Source organism: Pempheris klunzingeri, chromosome 19, assembly GCF_042242105.1.
Source record: "Pempheris klunzingeri isolate RE-2024b chromosome 19, fPemKlu1.hap1, whole genome shotgun sequence".
Lineage (NCBI taxonomy): Eukaryota > Metazoa > Chordata > Actinopteri > Acropomatiformes > Pempheridae > Pempheris > Pempheris klunzingeri.
In genome coordinates this window covers 1,321,150-1,343,059 of record NC_092030.1, presented here as the reverse complement: position 1 = coordinate 1,343,059, position 21,910 = coordinate 1,321,150, and the positions used below count along the sequence as shown (strand labels likewise).

Below are 21,910 nucleotides of genomic sequence, written 5' to 3'. Positions count from 1 at the left end.
TGAAGTCTAGCAGAGATACGTGGCTGTGATACACCACAGACTGTCATGGCTGTTGGATATCCTCCTGAGACCCTGAAGAAAGAAGGTTTTTTTTTTTTAGATAATCTAAGTATTGTGGTCGAAAGAAACATGTTCCAGCAAATTCTTTTTCCAAAATGTTGTTTATTTAATTTTTATCATCTGTCCCTTGTAGTGGACGTCTCCACCTCATCTTCTGACAGCTCTAAGTCTGACCTCCTTCCACAATTCTGTGTAAAATCCTTTCTGCCTCACTCGGCCCTCTGCTTCCTGGAGTATGGACACTGATTAAACACAGAGGGAGTTAGTCCTGCTGTCCACTACAAAGGACACTGAATAAAAGTTGTGTTTTCAAAGGGTTAAAATGACTGTACATGTGTGAAGTCTTACTAAATTGAGGATAAGACTCTTATATTGAAGAATCAATTTGATTATTAGCAAGAGAAACATGATATCTGCAAAAATTTTATCGTTTACCTCCCTTGATGCCATAAAATGTGGACGGTGAGATTCTAGTCATTTTGAAAAGAAAGTTCATGTGCTCTGACGGCCACACCCCCACAAGTTTGACATCACCCAGGATGTCCTCTTGACAGTACAGTAGGATTTTAACTGACTGCATAAATGGTGCTTAATTTAGATGGCTAAAATGCATGTCCCGTACACAGGACAAAATGAATTGCCGGGTCTCAGGAGGATATGGACAGGGTTTCCTCCTGTGAGCCTGAAAAACCAGCTCCTCTCTGCTCTCCCAGACACAAAGGTATGCAGGTCCAGGACCAGGAAACCTCTGGGAGACCACGAGAGCCTGCTCAATGGCTTAAAAGACATCAAACCCCAACCACACAAGCATTGTCCTGGGCCATGGACTTGGGAGAATAATTGTCATGCAAAAGACAGACAGCGAGAGAGATTGTAGACTCGAGGCAGGGCTTCAGAGAGAAAGGGACAGTGGAGCAGAGCTCTCAGGGAGTCCACAGGAGGGAGGGGAGGGGAGCAGGGGGGTCGGCGTTGAATAGCTCGGTACAGTGAGGAGGAGATGTGTGAGGGGAGTATCTGGGGATTTAGTTGAACCCCCCCTCCCAGATGTCTCAGATCTTGTCTTTAGTTCTTTTTAAGTGGCCTCTTGAAGACACCTCAGAGATGTGCTCGCTGCTCGCCGGGCCCGTCCAGCCAAACAAAAGGAGGCCTGCTGATGCGGCGGCGGCGGCGTGAATGAGCTGCACATCTTGACCAGACAAAACCACCTCAACGCTGAGCAGCACAAACCTCCAGAGTAGTCAGTAGTCAGTCTGTAGTGGTAGTAGTATCGCTGCACACTCAAGAGAAAGCCACAAAAGAATGAAAATAGACAAAAAGTCCCCTCATGTGGTTGACGGTTGGTTCAGCTACCACCACCTTCCATTTCAGGACGTTTGGGTCTAAACGTGTGAAACTCGTACGTTGATCTGTAGCTGCACTTGTCACCCCGAGAGGAGACGGTCTGTTTCGTTTCATTGTGGTTACTATATATGCACTGCAGAGAAGAAGAAGAAGAAGAAGACTGTGAGGAATTAAAAGTTACAAAGAATCAGCCCCCAATCTGATCCGAAACACAACTAAAAGCTCCTTTCACTGTTTAACCATCTGTGTAATGGTAAATCTCAGTCACTGCAATTAAAGTGACTGGTTTGATAAAGTAATAACGCTGGAATCTAAACACTGCCCGTCCTGTTGAGCAGCACCATCGTCTCCCACAAACAAGTCTGATGGCTTTTTGATTTTCTTCCTAACGGCCTTGCCTTTGATACCCACCTTCACAGACCCTCCACCCACCCAGGTTTTTTTCCGAGGGCCAATGGCTGCGTCGGCCCTCCATCCAACGGCACAAAGGCCTTTTAATGGCTCAGTGGGGACAGGAGACTGAGCCGCCCCCTCCCCAACACACGCACATACAACCACATACACAAAACCCACATGGAGGCACATGCAGGCCTTCTCTCTGCCCTACCCCCAACACACACACACACACACACACACACACTTTCTGGGTGTAGTCGTTTGTGTCCTGAAGGTAAAACAAGGTCAAACAGGATCATGACAACTCAGTCAGAAAGTCAGGGCAGCTAGAGGCTGACAGGCAGCACGTCATGTGTCACAGGTGTGAGTTCATCAGAGAGGAATTATTATCAAGGCTCTGCTAAATGTGCACTTAAATCTGCTCATTTTGACAAAAAAATAGAGAAAAGAGGTCTCAGAGTTTATATAATATTTTACAGGTTTCCCCAAAACGTATTTTAACCTAAAGTCTGTTTTAAGACCATGAGACTTCTCTCTGTAACACCTTAACATCAAGTTTCCTTTTAATTTCTCCTTCAAGCTTTAAGGTCTGACAGGGTCACACACATGTTCTGCATCAGCTTGTTTCCTGTCGCTGATGCTCCAAGAATTAATTCATTTGTTTTTCACCTGAACGCAGAGAGCTCTGGTTTATTGTTCTCCATGGTGCTCTACTGATTACAGTTTATCAGGTACGATCTCGTGCATTCTGTTTCTTGTGTGTCCACCTGTGTGTGTGTGAGCTACCAGAGCTTCCTCCTTCTCTTATAAAATATCACATCTATGTTCTGGATCCACTAGTTTCAGCTCTTAAGCAAAATGAGACTCTGTGTGTTTATGGCAGCAGTATTTAATCAAACAGAACATTTCTACAAATGTCTTCATGCTTCATTTTATACCCAGAGGTCAGTCTGAAACATTTGGTACATTTGGGATCTTCACTAGAATTTAAAACAAAGTTTTGTGGGTTTAAACAATGTTTGGCTGCACAGATGTCCTTGAAGACCTTCGCTGCACCTTCACCAGCACAGGTATTAAATGTCAAAAACATGAACACCACGAAAGGAAAAGGCCGAACAAAGTCGTCTTCACGTGTGGTAAAAAGTTTTAATTCCAATCCTTGGTCTGCATGTACAAATATCTATAAAAAGTGAACACTTTCACTCTTTCTATGTACATTTTGCAGCACGGGGTTGACTCAGGACGGACGAGAGGACAGAGAGGAAAGAGTGACAATACAAGATAGCAGATATTCACCATGTTCACGTCCATCACTGAAGCCCATCTCCTTCAGTTTCAATCAAGTGCTCAGAAGTCACTCTACTGTACGTTTCTCCTCCAGCACACAAACAGGAGGCACGGCGATCCGCCAAAGCATCGCCATGATTCAAACACGGTACAGTCAAACCATGCAAACACACATCATCAAGTACTTCATCTATAATCTTAAAATCTTTATGTGCAGCTCAAAAATAAAATTAACAACACCAGCGGCAACATTTTCAATGCTGAACCTTGTTTGTGTTGTGTGAGGGAGTTGCAGACGCATCACAGAGATCTGACTTAAAGTGTTTCCTGGGTATCTGTGAGGAATGTGGTTTAACCACTAGCTATGCATGACAAAACAAGGGAGGGCACCTGTTTCTCAGCCCATGTGTGTAAGTATGTGTGTGTGAGTGTCACACACACACACGTGTCTGTTATTGTGTCACATTCTTTGGAAATAGCTGCAGAAATAAAGGAAAATAACAAGGAGAGGAGAGAAAATCTTAAATTAGAGTTTAACATTTGAACAGGACAAAACACCCACAGGGACACATACAGGAGGAGTCGTGTTAAAAGACGGGAATGTTTCAAAACAGTGACAGAAATAAATTAACAAGGAACCCAACATACACTATTAAAAGCTGCACTCAGGGCAGATTTAGTAAAGGGCCAATAGTCTCCTCCTCCTCTGCCAGGAGCCCCCGTTTGTATGCATGCAGTGTCAGGTCAAGAGAAATGGCTTGTATGCATGTGTGTGTGTGTGTGTGTGTGAGTGTGTGTGTGTGTGTGTGAGTGTGTGTGAGTGTGTGTGTGTGTGTGTGTGTGTGTGTGAGTGTGAGTGTGTGAGTATGTGTGAGTGTGTGTGTGAGAGTGTGTGTGTGTGTGAGTGTGTGTGTGTGTGTGTGTGTGTGTGAGTGTGAGTGTGTGTGTGTGTGTGTGTGTGTGTGTGTGAGTGTGAGTGTGTGAGTATGTGTGAGTGTGTGTGTGAGAGTGTGTGTGTGTGTGAGTGTGTGTGTGTGTGTGTGTGTGTGTGTGTGTGTGTGTGTGTGTGTGAGTGTGTGTGTGTGTGTGTGAGTGTGTGTGAGTGTGTGTGTGTGTGTGTGAGTGTGTGTGAGTGTGTGTGAGTGTGTGTGAGTGTGTGTGTGTGTGTGTGTGTGTGAGTGTGAGTGTGTGAGTATGTGTGAGTGTGTGTGTGAGAGTGTGTGTGTGTGTGAGTGTGTGTGTGTGTGTGTGTGTGTGTGTGTGTGTGTGTGTGTGAGTGTGAGTGAGTGTGTGTGTGTGTGTGAGTGTGAGTGAGTGTGAGTGTGAGTGTGTGTGTGTGTGTGTTCAGCATTCACTTCTGATTCTCCTGATAATGTACAGTTGAGTCATCAAATAGTGGGTTCTTCACTTCCATCTCTCCAGTCTGTGAAGGAGGGGAGAAAAATAAATGAATCTTCAGCCATAAAACATCAGAAATGATCAGTTTTATATGAGAGTGTGTGTGTGTGTGTGTGTGTGTGTGTGTGTGTGTGTGTGTGTGTGTGTGTGTGTACCCACCGGTGCAAGTCCGGGGCACTCATACACTGTGAAATCTCCTCCCACTTCTTCTTCGTCTGACGTGACCTCGGTGTCAGGGACTTTCTGTTCAGGTTTGTGACTGCAGCGGAAGAGAAAAAAGTAAAGGCAAAGAGGTGACAAGGTCAGAGGATGTGGTTGAACATCTTAAATCATGAGCCACAGACGGAAAAAAGGGAAAGCGAGGGAGTGGCGTGTAGAAACATACTTTCCCACTGAGAGCATTTGCTGCTTCTGATGTTGGTAGTGGTACATTTGAGCACTGTGGGCCAGAGTCTTATCTCCCACCTGAGGACAGAGCAGAAGAAGGACGTGTGGGCGACACATACGGAAACGCCTTGTGGTAACTGCAGAAGAAGAAGTGAGAAATGGAAACTAAACAAGCGGCAGCGGTTAGGTTACCGAGGTCCCGTTGGCGGTGGCAGGTTGGACGTCCGCTCCTCCATAAGCAGGGTAGTCGACCTTCTCAGCAAGACGAGATTTTCTCTGCAACCTGTCGGGGGGCACCACGAGTCTCATGAGTCCTGTTTTCCAGCCTTAAACTTCCTTTAAATGCACTGAGCTCACAGCAGGGACGGCAAATAGGAGTGAGCTTTGGTTTTAAGGGTCACGTGAGTGTAATAAAGACGAATAAATTATTTAAATTGTGAGTTTTAAAAGGTGAAACTGAATGAGAAACCCACCGGCAGTCCACCAGATCACCACTGGTCGTAATGTCTTTATCATCATTCATCTCTTATAATAATAGGTAATAATGTGTCTTCCAGCATCATAAAACATTCAACTTTACAAACTCTGAATGTACATTTCTGAGAAAAACCTCCACTGACTGACTTCATGTGCTTTCTTATGTGATTAAAAACTGGTTTCTGTGTTGTGTTTTAAAACACTGATGTTTCCTCTGGGGTCAAATGTAGCTTCACTCCTGACTTTGTGTGTCCAGACTTACTTGACGAAGCAGACAGTAGCCAGGATCACGGCCACAGAGCCCACCACCACGCACAGCGAGATTATAACTGCAGGAAACGACAGGGGGGGGGGTAAATACTGAGTGGGACATTTATCATGGGGGATAAATATAATCACATCTAAAATCATCTTAAAAACAGCGAACAGGCAGAGAAACACGCCGACAGGCCTGGAGAAATGAAATCACACTCACTGACGATGATGCTGTCATTCCCAGGTGCCGGAACAGCTACCGGACCTGCTCGGCCCCCAGCCGCGGTGGCCCTGGGCTGGGGGGTCGGTGTGTTAGGGAGGGCAGAAGCTGTAGGGAGCTGGGGAGCTGGAGTGGTAGCATGACGGGCCTCATCTGGGCTCATCTGGCTCTTCTGTTTGTGTCTGGAGGCGTCTGTCTTGCTCTTCTTAACGTCCGCCTGGGAGGCAGCGGCAGCTGGAGGGAGAGAGGCTGAGATTGTTAATTAGAGGACATGTAGGGAGAAGATCACGTCTCAATCTATATTCCTCAGGCCAAAACAGGAAGCGTTTGGTACTTCTAAAGCTATAATGGCTGCTCTCAGGTTCTTACCAGGGTGTTTACGTTGCTTCTTCTGCTGTTTGCTCTCCGACTCTTCCTGCTTTTCGATGACAGAGTGGAGGTAATCGATCTCTTCATCCAGGTCATGGTAGACTTTCACTTTGCCTGAAGAACAAACGAGAGATGAGATTCTAATTAAACCGACTCCAGTTTGAGCATCTTTAAGTGCGAGAAAGTCCTCACAGCCGAGACACCGACCTTCTGTCAGTCCACTAATCGATCTGATTGATCAGCTCTACTTTTCTTTGATGAGCCCACAGGAGCTTGACTTTGGAGCTGCAGGTGAAGTGTGCTTATTGTGTGTAAGCAAGGCAGAGACAGAGGGCACACGAGCATGATTCAGCCTGGTATACACGCCTGCCCCCGGCCTCTGCAGGGGGTTTTCAGGGGTTCTGTGCCCTCTGCAGTGGCGGACAGGGAGCGTGTCCATGTGTGCCGTTTGTTTGTGGACGGATAAAAAAGGAGACGACACTAAACTGTTGTTAACAGCCCTCACGACCAGACAGAGGGCCGCATTCCTGTAGTGCTGCCGACGTCTCCAGGACGACCACGGACGATGGTGTGTGTGTGTGTGTGTGTGTGTGTGGCCGGGGGAGGAAGCACCGCGGGGGGCAGGAGCAATCACCCAAACCTCAGCTTCACTGGGCTTCAGCTGCTACATGCACAATAGATCCCATAGCTTGCCGCTAATGGAGGTGATCAAAGTGCTGTTTCAGTACAAATATCAGATCAGAGGTGTTTGCCCCCAAAGCTGGAACGACAGCAACACGTCGGGGCCAAGTTGAGAGTATGAAAAACACAAAACAGCAACAGGTGCTCACATAAAAAGCGAATTAAGCAGAATGGTCCAATCAGCATCCAGGAGCAAACACACAAACAGCTGATTTGATTTAAATTGAAATAAATGCCCCGTGTGGGTAAATCGACATGTTTTTACAGCCACCCACGTTACATTAATGATTACAGTGTCACTCTCGCCCCAGAAGGCCGGCCATCTGGCTCAGCTGAAGACTATGATATGACACGCCAGCACTTTCACTGCCTGCTTTGTTTTTTTCTTACCCCCCTCCACTAATGGCCATTTAGTGCACTCCATAGCAGGTGTCTGTGGAGGCGGGGTGCACCATCTGTACTTTGCAGGTGGCTGAGGGCTCCAACCATGCTGATGCAGGTTTAACAGGAGGCTCAGAAAAGATGAGAGATTTATTTGTGGTATTTCTGCAGTGCTGATTGGTTTAAAGTTTGCAGGGGGGGAGGGGGTTAAAATGGATGGGCGGTGTTTATTTATAGGGAAATCCCCAGGACTGAGGCTGACTGTGTATGTGTGTGGTTTGTCACACGCTGACTAAGCACGCACACCTCTCCCTGTGTAGGAGAGTTTTGTCACCGGCTTGATAATGACCCATAACCTCTTGAGAGGCACCCAGGGGGCGGGAGGGCGGGAGGGGGGGGTACAACAAACAAACACTAAACAGCTCAACAGGAGCGGAGGGGCACACACACACATCTGTGCTGATCCACTTTCCCACTTAAAAACCATTCACCATTTCTTTCCCCTTCCCCAAACCACCACACACACACACACACACACACACACACACACACTCGATACCCCTTTTTAAAAACTTCTAAAAGCCCACTAGTGATCAGTTCCTTCTTTTCTCAAGTTCCTGTTTCATAAATTGTATTCTAAATGCAGTCATCTCCTTATCTATTATTGTGTATTTTAGTATTAACTGTATTTCAGTCATGCTGTTTGGAAAAATATCATCATTAAAAACTAGTACACTTGTGCAAACGTCTCAATGCAACAAGACAATTTAAATTGACACTAGATTAAATCAAAAAACAAAAATAAAACCCTCTGAAGAACCTAAAGCTCTCTGATGAGAAACACCATACAAACCAGGCTAAAACATCAGCCAGCGGTTTACAACATCTGGCTTTACATTACATCCAACTATATATTTCAGATTATTGTGAAATCAGTTATTTGTTACTTGAACAGCAAATAAATAACAAATTAACTGAGAAATAAGCAACCTGAATGTCTAATATTGTGTCAGTCAGCTGTTAATGTGTTGGAGCTGATGCAGAGTGTGTGTCCTCAGTGTGTCCTGCTGCCCTCTAGTGGGGCAAATAAAACATGGGGTGAGTAAAAGGAGGCGTGAGAGACTTCAGCTGACATGATCCTAAGAGGGCCGGTCTCAGGTGTTCCTCATTAAAGTGCTCTGTCCTCACTGTTTGGAGGGAGGCGTCCAGAAAGGTCACCGTTTAAACAAACCCGTATCTGCTTTATTAGTTAGTCTGAGAATGAAGGAGTGGATCTCAGTTAAAATGTCATTTTGAAATGAGAAGTCAGTGAGTTGGTGAACCTTTTAACGGCGGCAGTGAGTCACCCTCCCACCTGTCTGCTGTAAAAAGTTAGTCACAGCTGACTGCAGAGCACCGAGCCAATGTAGGAAATGTCCCTCAAACCTTCAATAAACCGTTAACCGTTAACCGTGAAACAATCTACAGTGTGCAATAAACCACCGAGGGTGAGTCAGTCTTCTTTTCTTCAGCGTTGGAAATATAACAACACTGTTGTTTTTCCAAAGTGAAGTGAAAAAGCTGAATATCCAAGAGAAAATACACAATTCATTCAATACAACTCACATAATTCATCATAAAACGTACTCACAGTTTTAATAACTAAAACTGTCACTGATCACAGATGTTAACATCATCAGTCTCTCAAAACTTCTGCTGACAGTTTTAAAAAACAGCTCGAGATTGAGGCTTTTAATCAGATTTACCTTTTTAATATTGTTTTATCTATTTCATTGTATGATGGTCATAAGAAACAGTTTAGGAATTATTTTCATGATCTTGCTTTTAAATTCTTTTCCTTTTTAACATTGTTTTTATCTATTTTGTTGTTTTATCATTATTTATTGGTACATTTCACTTCGTATGTCTTGTTTTTTATAAAATTAATGTTATTTTGCACTTTGAGCTACGTTTAATGTGCAAAAGGTGCTGTTTAATAAAGTTTATTATCATTATTATTGAATCTAAACCACAGAAACAGCCTCTTTCCTCACCCCTGCTGTTACTCATCCTGCTCACAGGTGGCGTACGTTGACGCTGGAGAGAGGAGGACCAGAAGTGAAGGAGACTGTCTGTCTGTCTGGATTAGTGGTACAAAGGGGAATAATAGCTAGTAACATAATAACTTTGACGTGAGACCGTAGTGATCTCAGCTGAGTGCCTTGTTAGAGAACTGGCTCCATCGCTGAAGGGCTATAAAACAATGTTTGTTTCTCTGCTCTCTCTCTCTATGGGTCGGTTTGATGATCTGAACTCGGTGTCACCAACTCAAACGGCTGCAGGATATTTGTTCATGCTGCATGTCGTCGCTGAGCCTCCGACAGCTGGTGGCTACAGCTTGTTGAGTGCTCCGTCGAACTCTACATGATGTAAAAACTATAAACACGTCCAGTTTGTGTTTGTCTTCACGTGTGGATGTGAGAGAGCTGCAGGAGAGACAGAAAGCATCAGGCTACATGGAGACATAAAGAACACATAGCATCCACAGTGTGTGCGTCTGAACAAAGGACACAGCTTACAGGCAGAGCCGGCTGCATGTTTACCAATGGCAGTGCACGCCTTCATGTCAAACACAAGCAGGTCCTACTTCCAATAAAAAGTGCTGCCTCACCTGTTCTCCTGCTGTGCACTCTCATCCTGAGAGCATGAAGCACTAGACCTTCCCATACAGACTCTTTTCAGCCTTGAAATTTACATGCAATCAAGCTTTGAACAAACCGACCAGTGCAAGGCCACAGAAGTATAATGATGTATGACAGAGAATATAATTAATCTCTATACTTATGATGGACCACTGAGCCTAATGTCTGTTACAGCAGCCTCACACAACATGTCCAGGCCTCTGAAGGTGATGTGACTCGCTGCAGGCAGCCAGAGGAGGCTGACCAGGTGAAATCCTGGCTGGTGTTTCATGTTTCATCACCTTGCTTTACTCTGAGGACATGGCTGCATCCTGCACACATCGAGCCACTTCCTTCTCCACATGAACACGAGTCCCTGTTGTGTCTCCAGACCACCAAACTATGAGAAGAGACCGTCCTCTCACCCTTTCTCTCCTTTTCCTCACCAGTAACACAAACACGTGTTTCTGTTCTTCTAAAACGTGTGTTTTGATCATTAAACTGTGCAAACCTGCTCTAGTAGGACCTCCAAATACAAGTACAAGCTTGAAAACAGCAGCAGAACGTGGGACCTATGAAACACGTACATTTCCTCACTGTGATTATTCTATAAAACAGCAGAAGCCACGCTGCCGAGCCAGTGAGTCAGCATGATGATGATGATGATGATGATGATGATGATATGTGACTTTTCAGAACTGCGGTTGGAAATTGAATTAGAGGAACAAATGGAGATATTTCCTCACTCAAACTTGCTGAAAACAAGAGAGAAAGAACGGATTTATTCTGAGCAAATCACACATTCAGGTTTGAAAATGTGTATTTTGTCACTACGGTGTTATAAAATCTGTTTAGTCCAGAAAACCGACCACGTCTCCCCAGAAGTGAGTGGATTCAGAGGTGTAATCTGCTGCCAAACCACGGCAGCAGCTGAATCGCAGCTCTTTATTGTGTTTTGATGCGGTGAGGCCCCCCCGACAAACCAAATACACCAAATGTGGTGGATTAAGGAGAGCGAGACTGTAGGCAGTTCATTGGTCCGTTTTGAGTGTGACAGAGAGAGACAGAGTCGGCCTCCCGTGCAGATCACTGTGTTCTGTGGCGTCTCGGGAGTTTATGTAACCACTTTAGGGGGCTTATCCGAGGCCGAGGGATGTGCTGGACTCACAGAACCACAAACACACGACAGCCTCGCACATGTTGACTCTTCATATGGAAAAATGCACACGATCAGAGCCGGGAAGATGCTCCACAGAACAAACACTAATGAAAACCCTCTCCTCTGCTGCACGACGTGACCTTTTCTCTCCCTCTCCGTCCTCACACTCTTGTCTCTCCTCCCTCTCATGTTTACTCCTCTCTCTGATGCTGCCGCCAATAATTTGAGCCAAGTTTGCACCGTATCCTCTCCTGCCGCAGACCCATCTAAATTATTAATCCTGCAGAGAACACACACATGCCCACCAACAGGCGTAGATACACACTCTCTCTCTCTCTCTCTCACACACACACACACACATTTGTGCAGAGCCAGTGTGCTCCAACAGACACGAGACGTTTCCATCTCTCTCTCTAATTTCTGCAGCGGCGTCTTGAAACATGGTGTACGTGCCAGCAGTGAGCCGCCGCGACGTGGAAACGAGGAAAATAAGATTTCTTTTCACAGCTTGGCTCTTTCATAGAACGACATTACATTCAGTGATGGAGATGAAGGGCAACAGAGAGAGAGAGAGAGAGATGCATGTCATCTAAGTGATTAAAGCCGCCAGTGTGGATGTGTGTGTGTGTGTGTGTGTGTGTGTGTGTGTGTGTGTGTGTGTGTGCTGCAGACACAGCAGGGGTGGATTAAAAACACAGAGGATCAGACTGTAGTTGTCAGATATACAGAGGGGGGAAAGAACTGGAGGAGACACTGACAGGGTGAAGGAATAAAGAGATCAAACTAAGACTCAGACATGGGAGGTGACGGGGAGGGGAGGGAGGGGGGGGCACAGAATCAATAGGTAATATTAAGGAGGAGGAGAGAGATGGAGGCAGCAGAGATACAGAGAGCAGCTGGACAGAGAAGATGTGAAGGAGGAGACTGAGTGAGTCAGTACAACTACAGAACTACCACTGGAGTTCAGGATGTACTCAGAATAACCGTGTTTCTCCATGAATCGCTTTGTGCAGAACTGAGCCTGTGTGTGTGTGTGTGTGTGTGTGTGTGTGATATTTTTCCATACCGTGCTGATGGTGCCTCCTCTTCGCCATGCAGCGTCCTTCCTCGTTCTCCTCCAGTGGCGTGAGGCAGGGGCCACAGTGGGAGGAGCCAGGCTTGCAGAAGTGGCGTCCCTCATTGGCACAGTCTATATGGAGAGGGCACTTACTGCCAGCTGGGTCAGAGAGACAGAGAGAGACAGAGAGAGACAGAGAGAGAGACGGGTTCATTAGAGGCAGCTGAAAGAAACGCTCTCAGTAGGAGATGCTTCAACTTTACAGCTGACGTGTCGGCTCTTCGGCCCCATTCAGAGACGAGACGTGTGCCCTGGAACAGAGAGCCTGCCGGGTCAGAGTTATATCACAGCTTCACTCAGGTCTGCACAGCAGCGTTTGGCTGAAGCCTCACCGTGGCTCCCACAGGGGCGAGCTGCGTCAGAGGCCTGGACAGTAACAAAGGTGCATTTCTAATCATTTTCTGCATTACACAATGAGGCCAGCTCCACCTGTTTGGCAGAGCGAGTCAGGTTCAACCAAAGTAAAGAGTGCTCTCTCACGGAGCAGGTTAGATAATCAGCTGACCTGATTTCACTGCTTTAACACAAAAACACACACACTCAGCCTGACATACAAACAAAGCAGGAAGTGGGTCACAGAACCAGCAGGTGTGTTTGGTAGCGGAGGGCAGGTGGAGCTCTGAGAGCGGATAATGAGCCCAGCAGAGCCGCACAGCTTGAACGGCACAGCGGGGGTCGATGGCGGTAATAACAGACAGGAGGGGATGAAAGGAGGAAGAGAGCGGATGAACCTGGTGTTTTCTCAGAGGTCAGGGCTGCTCATGTGTGCAGCTGACAGGTTTTAAAGACCTTAAAGAGATATTAAACAGGCCTTTATTCATTAATGACTTCTTTGTTTTTCTGTTTCCTCATTCCTCAACCACTGTTTTCCAATCGCTCCATAAGATGAGAGACTCCCTGACCTCTACGGCAGCTCAGCCTGTAACACCAGGGACGAGGGGCAGCAGGGGGCCGCCACTGCCCTCTGTGCCTGTGTGCATGCTTAGTGTGTTATTATCATCCACACATACATCATCTACACTTCTGCTGCTGCTGCTGCTGCTGCTCTGTCTGACTTATGTGTGATAATTTAATCATCACTTTTAATCTAAATCTGTGCATTTATTCTGCACTCGTGTGTTGTTTTATAGGTTACTTCATGACGCACCAAAAACGTCATGTTGAGCACGGTTTTTAATTCTTTAATGAGAATCAGTTAATCTGTTGATCAGTTTCTCAATTAATCGATTGGTTGTTTGGTTCAGAAAATGGTCAAATAAAAAATGTCAATCAGTGTTTTGTAAAGTCCAAGCTGACGTCGTTAATGTGTTAATGTTTTGTCCACAACTCAAAGATCATCAAGGAGGAAAGAGAGCAGAAAATATTCATATTTAAGAAGCTGGAATCAGAGAAATGAAACCAACAAAATAGATTTTGACGATTACAGCTGCAGGAGGCAGTTCTCTGGAAAAGGCAAAACAAGCCAGAAGCTCCCCCCCCTCCGTCCTAAGCCCCTTCCTGCACAAACCATAGACTGTAAGAGGAGGTGGACGAGGCCTCTGGGTCTGCAGGGCTGCAAAAAGGCCTCTGGTTGTATGTAAGTCTATAAGAGAAAGAGGAGACTTCTCTCCTGGTTTATCAGCTCAGTGAACAGTTTCTGCTCTCAGTCTCTAGTTTACAGTCTTCTTCAGCACAGCAGGATGTTCATGTAGTCAATTATGGTCCCATTTACAGGAAAAGATTTTTGATGAATAGATAGGAAGACAAATACACACCCATGTGTTGTCTACACATCAGGAGGCGGGCACACACACACACACACACACACACACACACACGGTCGGCCTCGGGGAGTGACGCAGGTGTAATCTGAGACGCCGTGTTTTCCTGTTTGTGTCACAGATACAATGAAGAGCAGCTCATGAGTATTTCTGATAATTCTCATGGTTTATTTGCTGTTTTTACGGGTAGAAAAGGCTTTAATTCGTGCCATCAATCCATTTCCCCACAATACTGACGTGCAGGTAGACACTTTGATGGCTGGTTGATGTTTAAAGTCACGTTCCTGCGGCCTAGCGACCGTCGCCGCCACGTTTAATTGCCTCCTCATCTTCTCGGCCACGTTGCCAAGTTATTCCACATCCCAGTGAGTGTACAATGCTCATGTGCTCTCATTCCTGATCCCATCCAACATTGATCACTCTCTTCATTACTGTCTCTCCTCTTCCTCCCTCAGTCGCCGTGGCTTCTATTTTTACCTGCCACGTGTCTTCCTTTTCATTTCCCTCCAGGTATCAAACCGTCTCTCTGATCTTTCCACGTGTTCTTATTGATTTCAGTCACATGACCTCAGCCTGGAGAGGGACTCGTTCTTCGTGCACGTGTACACGCCACATATAAGACTGTGCAAGACTCCATGCAAAAAAACACTGATTTACTCAAAATAAGACTGAATCAGTGTTTTTCCTCCTGTAAACTACTTCAGTGTGACTTTATCCATCCATCCACAGTGAAACTATTACAGATATCTTGTTTATATCTCTGTTGGAAGTCGCCCAAGAAGAGGAGGTTCTTGAATAGAAGTTTAAATCAGAGCATGATTATTCATTATTATTATTATTATTATCATTAGTACCATCATGGGCAGCACCAGACCCCACTGACAATAACAGTAATTCTGCACAGCATTTTCCAGTCTACCACTGTTTTTTATTTTTGTGTTATGGTATCACTATACTACATAATATTTCTGTAACAAGCAATAACACAAACACACTAACCGATCGAGGCAGCAGCAGACCAGCAGCTCCTGTGTTCTGCATGGTAAAATCCCTGTTTTAGTGAATGTAGTCTGGTGTGTGTGCTGTTTGTGGTTAAACCAAAAGGATGTTCCAGGTCTCTCTCTGTAGGGATCCTTTCCATAATGCTGTCACACACCATTCTCAGCTGCTGGACCAGCTTTTTTTAACCTACCAGTCATTTCAAACCCAAAATCTGTAAAGAGAATAGATTTAAAAATACTGGAGTTATCCTTTAAAGTACAATATCTGAAGACCAAAGTGGCTCTCTGTCAGGGGCCTTGTGAGACAGATTCTTTCATTACATCTATTCACTGCATTATGAAGAGCTGTCAGTTTCACTCACATTTTTGGACAAACGAGTTGAACGAAAGCTTTCTAACACACAACAATGTGTTCACGGGTGCCGTCATTTTAATGTCAGACAAACAGCTCTGCAGTGGAGATACATCTACGCTCTGATCTGTCCCGACCCGACGTGTCACCCAACACAAAAAAGACAACTTGCAAACCCTGCCGCATACACATGACTCACTGGTGTCTAAGAAACAAGGGAAGAGGCATTTAATCCCCGGTGTGACGGTGAGAAAAAGAAATGTGCTCTGTGTGTTTTCCACCTGGCCGGCACTTTATCGGTTATTCATTACGTGGGAAGTTAATATGGTGGAACCAATTGCAGTCGCATGAAAGCAGATAATTATTCTCCTCACACACACACGAGTGCCTGAATAAACCCAAAGACACACAATCAGACGCAAACCTGGTGCTTCATTATGGGTGTGTGAGGGAGGCCAGTGGTGAGAAAAAGAGGGTGAGAAAAAGCAAAGCAGGTGTGAAAATCTGACACATCAAAATCTGCTTTCATTACGATTCCCCAACAGACGACCCTTCTGTTTTAACTACACTGCTGCAGGATGCTTTTGGTGAACCAGCAGATGAAAAGGACACTTAGATTTAATCATTATTATTATTTTACCAAACTCACACTTCCATAATGTCACTTTTTCTGAACACAGCTGAACCAATAAAGATGCTCATCGTGATAATAATACAGCAAAGACGCTCAAATCTAGTTCACAGCAAAACAAAGGAGCTGCAGAAGTGAATGTCAAGCCGCCATAGGAGGTGGCCTCGCATCAACATCCCTCCCACACAGCGCATGCCGCTAATTAGAGAGCGCAATCAAGGAGACGGGGGGAGAAATACAAAACAGGAGAAACGGGAGCGGAGCCCACGTTCCTGCAGCACATCAGGTCACTCGGTAGTGAAGACGGTGGAGGTGTGAAAAAACATTATGCAATTCAGAAACTAGTCCTTGGAACGAGTGAAAAGTGACTTTCCCAACCATCTGCTGCTGCTGTTGTCAGGCGGTGTGTTCAGCAGCAGCTCTGCCAGGACGAACCGGGAGGCAAACAGAGGCATTCTCACACACACCTACACTCTCTCTCTCACACACACACACACACACACACACACACACACACACACACTTACAAAGCAAGCAAGCGCACACTTTCATGTCTCTGTCAACTTGTGCTCCTTCAAGCTGTTCTACAGATTCAATACAACAAATGTCACCCAGGCTGTAACTCTGTGTGTGTGTGTGTGTGTGTGGGATTTAGGCAGGATGTAGGAAAATGGGGAGGTCAGGAGGGTCACACACTCCTATTGTGTGTGTTTCCTGACGCTCTGATAGCTGACAGGAAGTGAGCCAAACACTCCAAATCAAGTGGAAACGCTAAAGAGCTCTGCTTGGTGCTCCTCACTGGACATGGATGAAGGGTGTGTGTGTGTGTGTGTGTGTGTGTGTGTGTGTGTGTGCGTGTGTGTGTGTGTGTGTGTGTGTGCTCCTCACTCTCAATGACACAAAAACAAATGCATGTTTCTGGTGCTCTGTTTTCATGGGCACCAACTGGGACGAGCTCTGCTCTCTGCACACACACCAGACTACATTCACTAAAACAGGGATTTTACCATGCAGAACACAGGAGCTGCTGGTCTGCTGGTCTGCCTCCATCGGTTAGTGTGTCTGTGTTATTGTGTAGTATCCGAACGAACCCTTTGAAACATCAAAGTGATACCATAACACAAAAATAAAAAAACTGATCACAACAGCGGTAGACTGGGAAAGGCCATGTAAAATTTCTGTTTTTGTCAATGGGGTCTGGTGGCTTTGAAGAGAGCGATATTGTGGCCGTTGAACAAAGAGGATCTTCCAGGTCTATCTCTGTGAGGATCCTTTCAACAATGTTATCAGACACTTAGAACAGCAGTCTGTCAGTGGCTAAAACAAGCACTTATCATTTAAGTGGGCACAGCACCCCATGGGATGCTCAGTAAGATCAACGAGCAGAAAAAAGCTGCCACATAAACGTAGATTCAATTCTGAGAAACCAGTGTCAGAACGCCCCGAGTCTGAATTCGATGACTAAATGTGTGGAAAGCGTCTGCATCATCAGTTTCAGTGTATGCTCCCTGTGGTCTAGCTGGTAGTTTCCCACCACCACCTGATGCAGTGACTCCTAAATGTAAAATTTTCTGCCACACTTGGTGGAAAATGGGTCATGACCTAGCACCTGTTTAACACACACACACACACACGAGCAGACGCTTTGTAATGCTGAGGCAGGAAATACACTGGTGTTTGAGCAAGTGTGGAGAGATGAAGGTAAAAAGGAAGTGAATTAAAAAATGTCATTCTCGGTAGGTTTTAAGTTAGTGGAAGAGCGAGGCGGGTGGTGCCTCCTCTGCCTTATCTCTCCCTGCGTCATTTGTCTTCTGTGTTGCAGTAAATTCTGTCATGTCAGACAATGACGAGTCCCATTACACAGGGGATAATCAGTGTTTGATCATCGCTAGAGTGGAGCAGAGCAGCACACCCTGCAGCAAACAGGACAGAGGTTAAACACATTTAGACAGTGGCAGCAAGTATGCGGTAAGAAAAAAAAAACCCCTACCTGATTTACTTTTTTCATTTCCTTTTCCATTCGCCGTGTGTTTATCAAGCTTTGGCTGCAACACTTCAATTGTTTTTAGAGCTAATTCATTTACTGAGTGTTTCTTTGGCTCAGAATTACCTTAAAATCAGGTTTCTTTTTTTTCTTTCTTTAACCTGAGTCATGTTATCAAAAGCACCTGCTGTGATAGATTAATTTTTTTTAAAAAAAAAGGTCAAATTTCTCTGATTCCAGCTTCTTAAATGTGACTATTTCCTGGTTTCTTTAATCCGCTATGAAAGTAAACGGATTATTTTTGGATTATGGATAAAAGTAGACATTTGAGGACGTCATCATGGGAAATATTTTCACCATTTTCTGGACAGAGTGACTGACCAATGTTAACCAGTGATGGTTAGTTGTGGCACTTGTCTTATCTAAAGCAGACGGATCACCGGTGCTTCCGTTTAAACCAGGTTTCACAGATACCGTCATTCTTGGTAAGGATGTGGCTACGCACTGATGCAAACGTGTGCATGCAGAACCGCTGATGTATTAAAGTTCCATCACAAGATTCAATAAAAGAGAGTTAATAAAAGGCACGACAGCTCGGTTTGAGCTCGGTACTAAAACTGCAGGAGCACAGCGTGATTTATTCCAGCCGAAGTGTGCTGACTCCGGCTCGGTCTAATGTCTGTAAGCGTTCTGTAAGTTGATTAATTGTTGGCCTCTCATTTCCTGGAGAGGTCTGGAAGCAACAGCACACTCTCAAATCAAGGAGCCGCCGAAGAAAGAAAGAAAGAAAGAAAGAAAGAGGGAAGATCTCCACATTGAGACAACACGGCCCACAATGGGCCCGATCAATAATATCGATAAGTCTTTCCTGGCTGCTGTGTCATTTCAGAACAATGGTTTCCACGGTATAACTGCTGATTTCCCCTCTCTGTCCCGGATGAACGCCACACAAGCCACCACAGGGATCCATTTAAAACCAGAGCGAGCGCCTGTTGGCTTCAAACTGCATCTTCTAAATGACTTCCTGGAGTTCACATGCAATACATGAAACTAAGGGCAGAAAAATACACGACAGATTTAGTGATTTCCCATCAGAACCTTTCAGAGGTGGAGGACGTGGCCCACTCCAATCAGCTCTCAGATTAAAGGCCAGACTCACTCTCCAACCCAAAGGAAGAGAAAAAGCCCCAGCTGCTCCTTTAATTTCATACATAAATACACTTAATGTCCGAACCCGTGGGGGTACGAATCATTACCATCGACTCGGTGGTCTTTATGTCTGCTGGCAGAGGGAATGTGTCCTTCCCCCTGACTGTTCTCTGCTCCAACACAATACACATGACGGGTTTTGCTGCAGGGCACAAAAAAAGGTGATTGAAAAAGCTGAGACCTGTGTGTGTGTGTGTGTGTGTGTGTGTGTGTGTGTGAGAGAGAGACAGTGAGGATGTAAAATGTTAAATCTTAATCCTGGTGGCAGAAAAGGCCGGAGGAGGTGGCGGCGGCCCTCTGAATAGTAATCGCTCCGGTCCCGTGTGGGTTTGGTGAATGACAAACCTGACATTTGAAAAGGTGGCAGCAGAACAATGACCCACAGAGAAAAGCTAAAATTAGAGCTGCGAGAACATGCAAACAAAACATCTGAGTGAAAACAGTGTCGTCGTGGCGTGCCGAGCTCAAATTAAACAACAAATTCTGCCCGTTGAGGTAATAATGATAATAAGTAGAGGGAGGTGTTGGACTCCTTCTGTTCTGTGAGAACATCCTGGCATATTTGCACATGATGGTGTGTCGATGTTTGCTGAATCAACCACCTGATTACTATGCACTTCATGCTGTTGTCACACTCCGGCAGGATCACCCTGAAACTCGCTGTGGACACTGAATGTGCTTTGTGAGCTTCTGGAGATGCCTCCAACGAGTTTTAATGATCTTTGGTTAAGTGCCATTTGCTTAAAAAGTGCCTGTGGAGTGGCTATGATCAATAAAATCCCTCCGCAGGTGGTTTATGCAGCGATGACTTATGTCACACTGGAGTGAAGAAAATGTCTTGAATCTCCTCGACTTGTTATTTAAACACAACACATGGGAACAATAGCCCACACACTGACACACACACACTGACACACACACACACACACTGTGAAAAACAAGCTGCATTCAAGTGTAACAGGTGTCAAAAGCATCACGCATCACACTACGACTGCTCATGTTGTTGAGTTCTGAGCTTGTGTCTGGTGACACTATGAGCTCCATGACTTCATACTGAAGCTGGAAAAACTCCTCCACGTCTCCAAACATTAGCTTTTTTCCCCACAGTTTAGCTTTTCAGCACTCTTGGGAGGAAAACAGCGAGGTTTGCATCGGTGAAATTCAGATTTGTGACGAGATGCAAAGTGGAAAATCACTGGAAACAGCTGCGTCACATCCTCTCCGTCCTCCATCCTGCCACATGGCCTCCTGATTTCATTAAATTCACACAGGTCTGCGTCCAGGACAAGGCAGTGTGTGTGTGTGTGTGTGTGTGTGTGTGTGTGTGTGTGTGTGTGTGTGTGTGTGTGTGTGTGTGTGTGTGTGTGTGTGTGTCTCAGATGAAGGCTACAGATTGCATGTGAGCGTCCAGCTGTTGGTTCTCCCACAGGGTCTCTGTGGTAAAAGCTGAGAAGCAGATTATCTCCACTGCACACAGCAATCATCACACACACACACACACACACACACACACACACACACACACACACACACACACACACACTAAGGCATAAGACTGCACTCAAATATGCTCCAGTTACTAACCTGACTAAAAAAATACAGAGATTCAAACATGAAGTTCAAACAGCAGATTAAAGAAGCGCTGCTGTTGTCAGTGACTCTCTGCACTTTTATTTCTGAGATATCTTATGAGAATATTCTTATTTCCATCATTACTCATGAAATCTGACCTGCTGCTCAGGTCATTAGTTCACAAAATAAAAGTCTTTGAGCCTGAGGAGGAAGGGAGTTTGTGTAATTTCCACCTTCGCCTTTTCCCCGTGCTCTACCTGTTTAACCTGTCCAGACCATGTCCCAGCCTCAGCCTCAGCCTCAGCCTCAGCCTCAGCCAAACTGACCCAGCAGCAACAAGAGCAGAGAATAAAACACCGCACAAAAGTCCTCCTCAGATTAAATTAGAGTTATAATAAAGCTCCTGTCAGGTAGGGACCACCAGGTACTGACCCACACAGTCCCGGGATATCAGGAAATGAGTTTACCTGTGGAGGCAATCGGTGTGTGTGTGAGTTCATTACCTGGCAGGCTGGCACCGACAGGGACGGCGCACAGCAGCACCGCGGCCACCAGCAGCACAGAGGCCCGGCGCCGGCGTCCGCTCGGCGGGCAGGAGAGCAGCAGCGGCGGCGGTGGCATCCTGGGGGTCTAGTCGGGGACGGAGAACCGCAGACGGGGACGCAGGTTGTTGTCATTCCCCCATCACGTCTCCTCTTTTCTGCGGTTGTAGTTGTGGTTGTTTTCAGACCGACGGGGAGCCTCAGCGGTAAGTACGCACAGCGATAAGCCGAGCAGGTCGCACCAAGCTCAGCCTGACCGCTCACTGCGCACCGTAATCCGGAGAGCAGGGCTAAAGATAGCGGAGCCTCAGCACCGAGGGAGGGGTGTGTGTGTGTGTGTGTGTGTGTGTGTGTGTGTGTGTGTGTGTGTGTGTGTGTGCTGCCTTCAGGGACTCCTCGTAAACCCTCAAACACAAATCAACACTTGAGGACTTGAGTTTCCCACATTATCTTCTATCTAAATAAATATGATTATTATTATATGATTATTATTTTCATCCATGTGACAGAAACATAAAGTGTGTTTGTTCCGCCTGTAAATAGACAGTATCCTACTCTATGCATTTTATATTATTCACAACCATATATTTATATTTATATTTGCTATTTTTGTCTTTTCTATTGCTTTGTTTTCTTCACTCTCCCTGTTTATATTGTTGCTGCTGTAACAA

General features: G+C 45.6%; 1 protein-coding gene across 2 annotated transcripts; it reads right to left on the bottom strand.

Annotated features, from left to right (window-relative positions):
* Window positions 1-4,337: 4,337 nt before the first annotated feature.
* npdc1a (neural proliferation, differentiation and control, 1a) lies at window positions 4,338-21,539 on the bottom strand. Of its 2 annotated transcripts, none has more exons than XM_070850564.1 (9): window positions 21,201-21,539; window positions 12,138-12,287; window positions 6,191-6,304; window positions 5,822-6,070; window positions 5,609-5,675; window positions 5,062-5,152; window positions 4,868-4,947; window positions 4,642-4,741; window positions 4,338-4,507 (listed from the first exon to the last, which is right to left on the bottom strand). In XM_070850564.1, the coding sequence occupies exons 1-9, from the start codon at window positions 21,316-21,318 to the stop codon at window positions 4,436-4,438; spliced, it is 1,041 nt and encodes a 346-aa protein (XP_070706665.1). In that variant the 5' UTR covers window positions 21,319-21,539; the 3' UTR covers window positions 4,338-4,435. The 2 variants fall into 2 exon arrangements, with proteins under 2 accessions (XP_070706665.1, XP_070706666.1); XM_070850565.1 differs by having other exon boundaries at window positions 5,822-6,055.
* Between the last annotated feature and the right edge of the window lie 371 nt (window positions 21,540-21,910).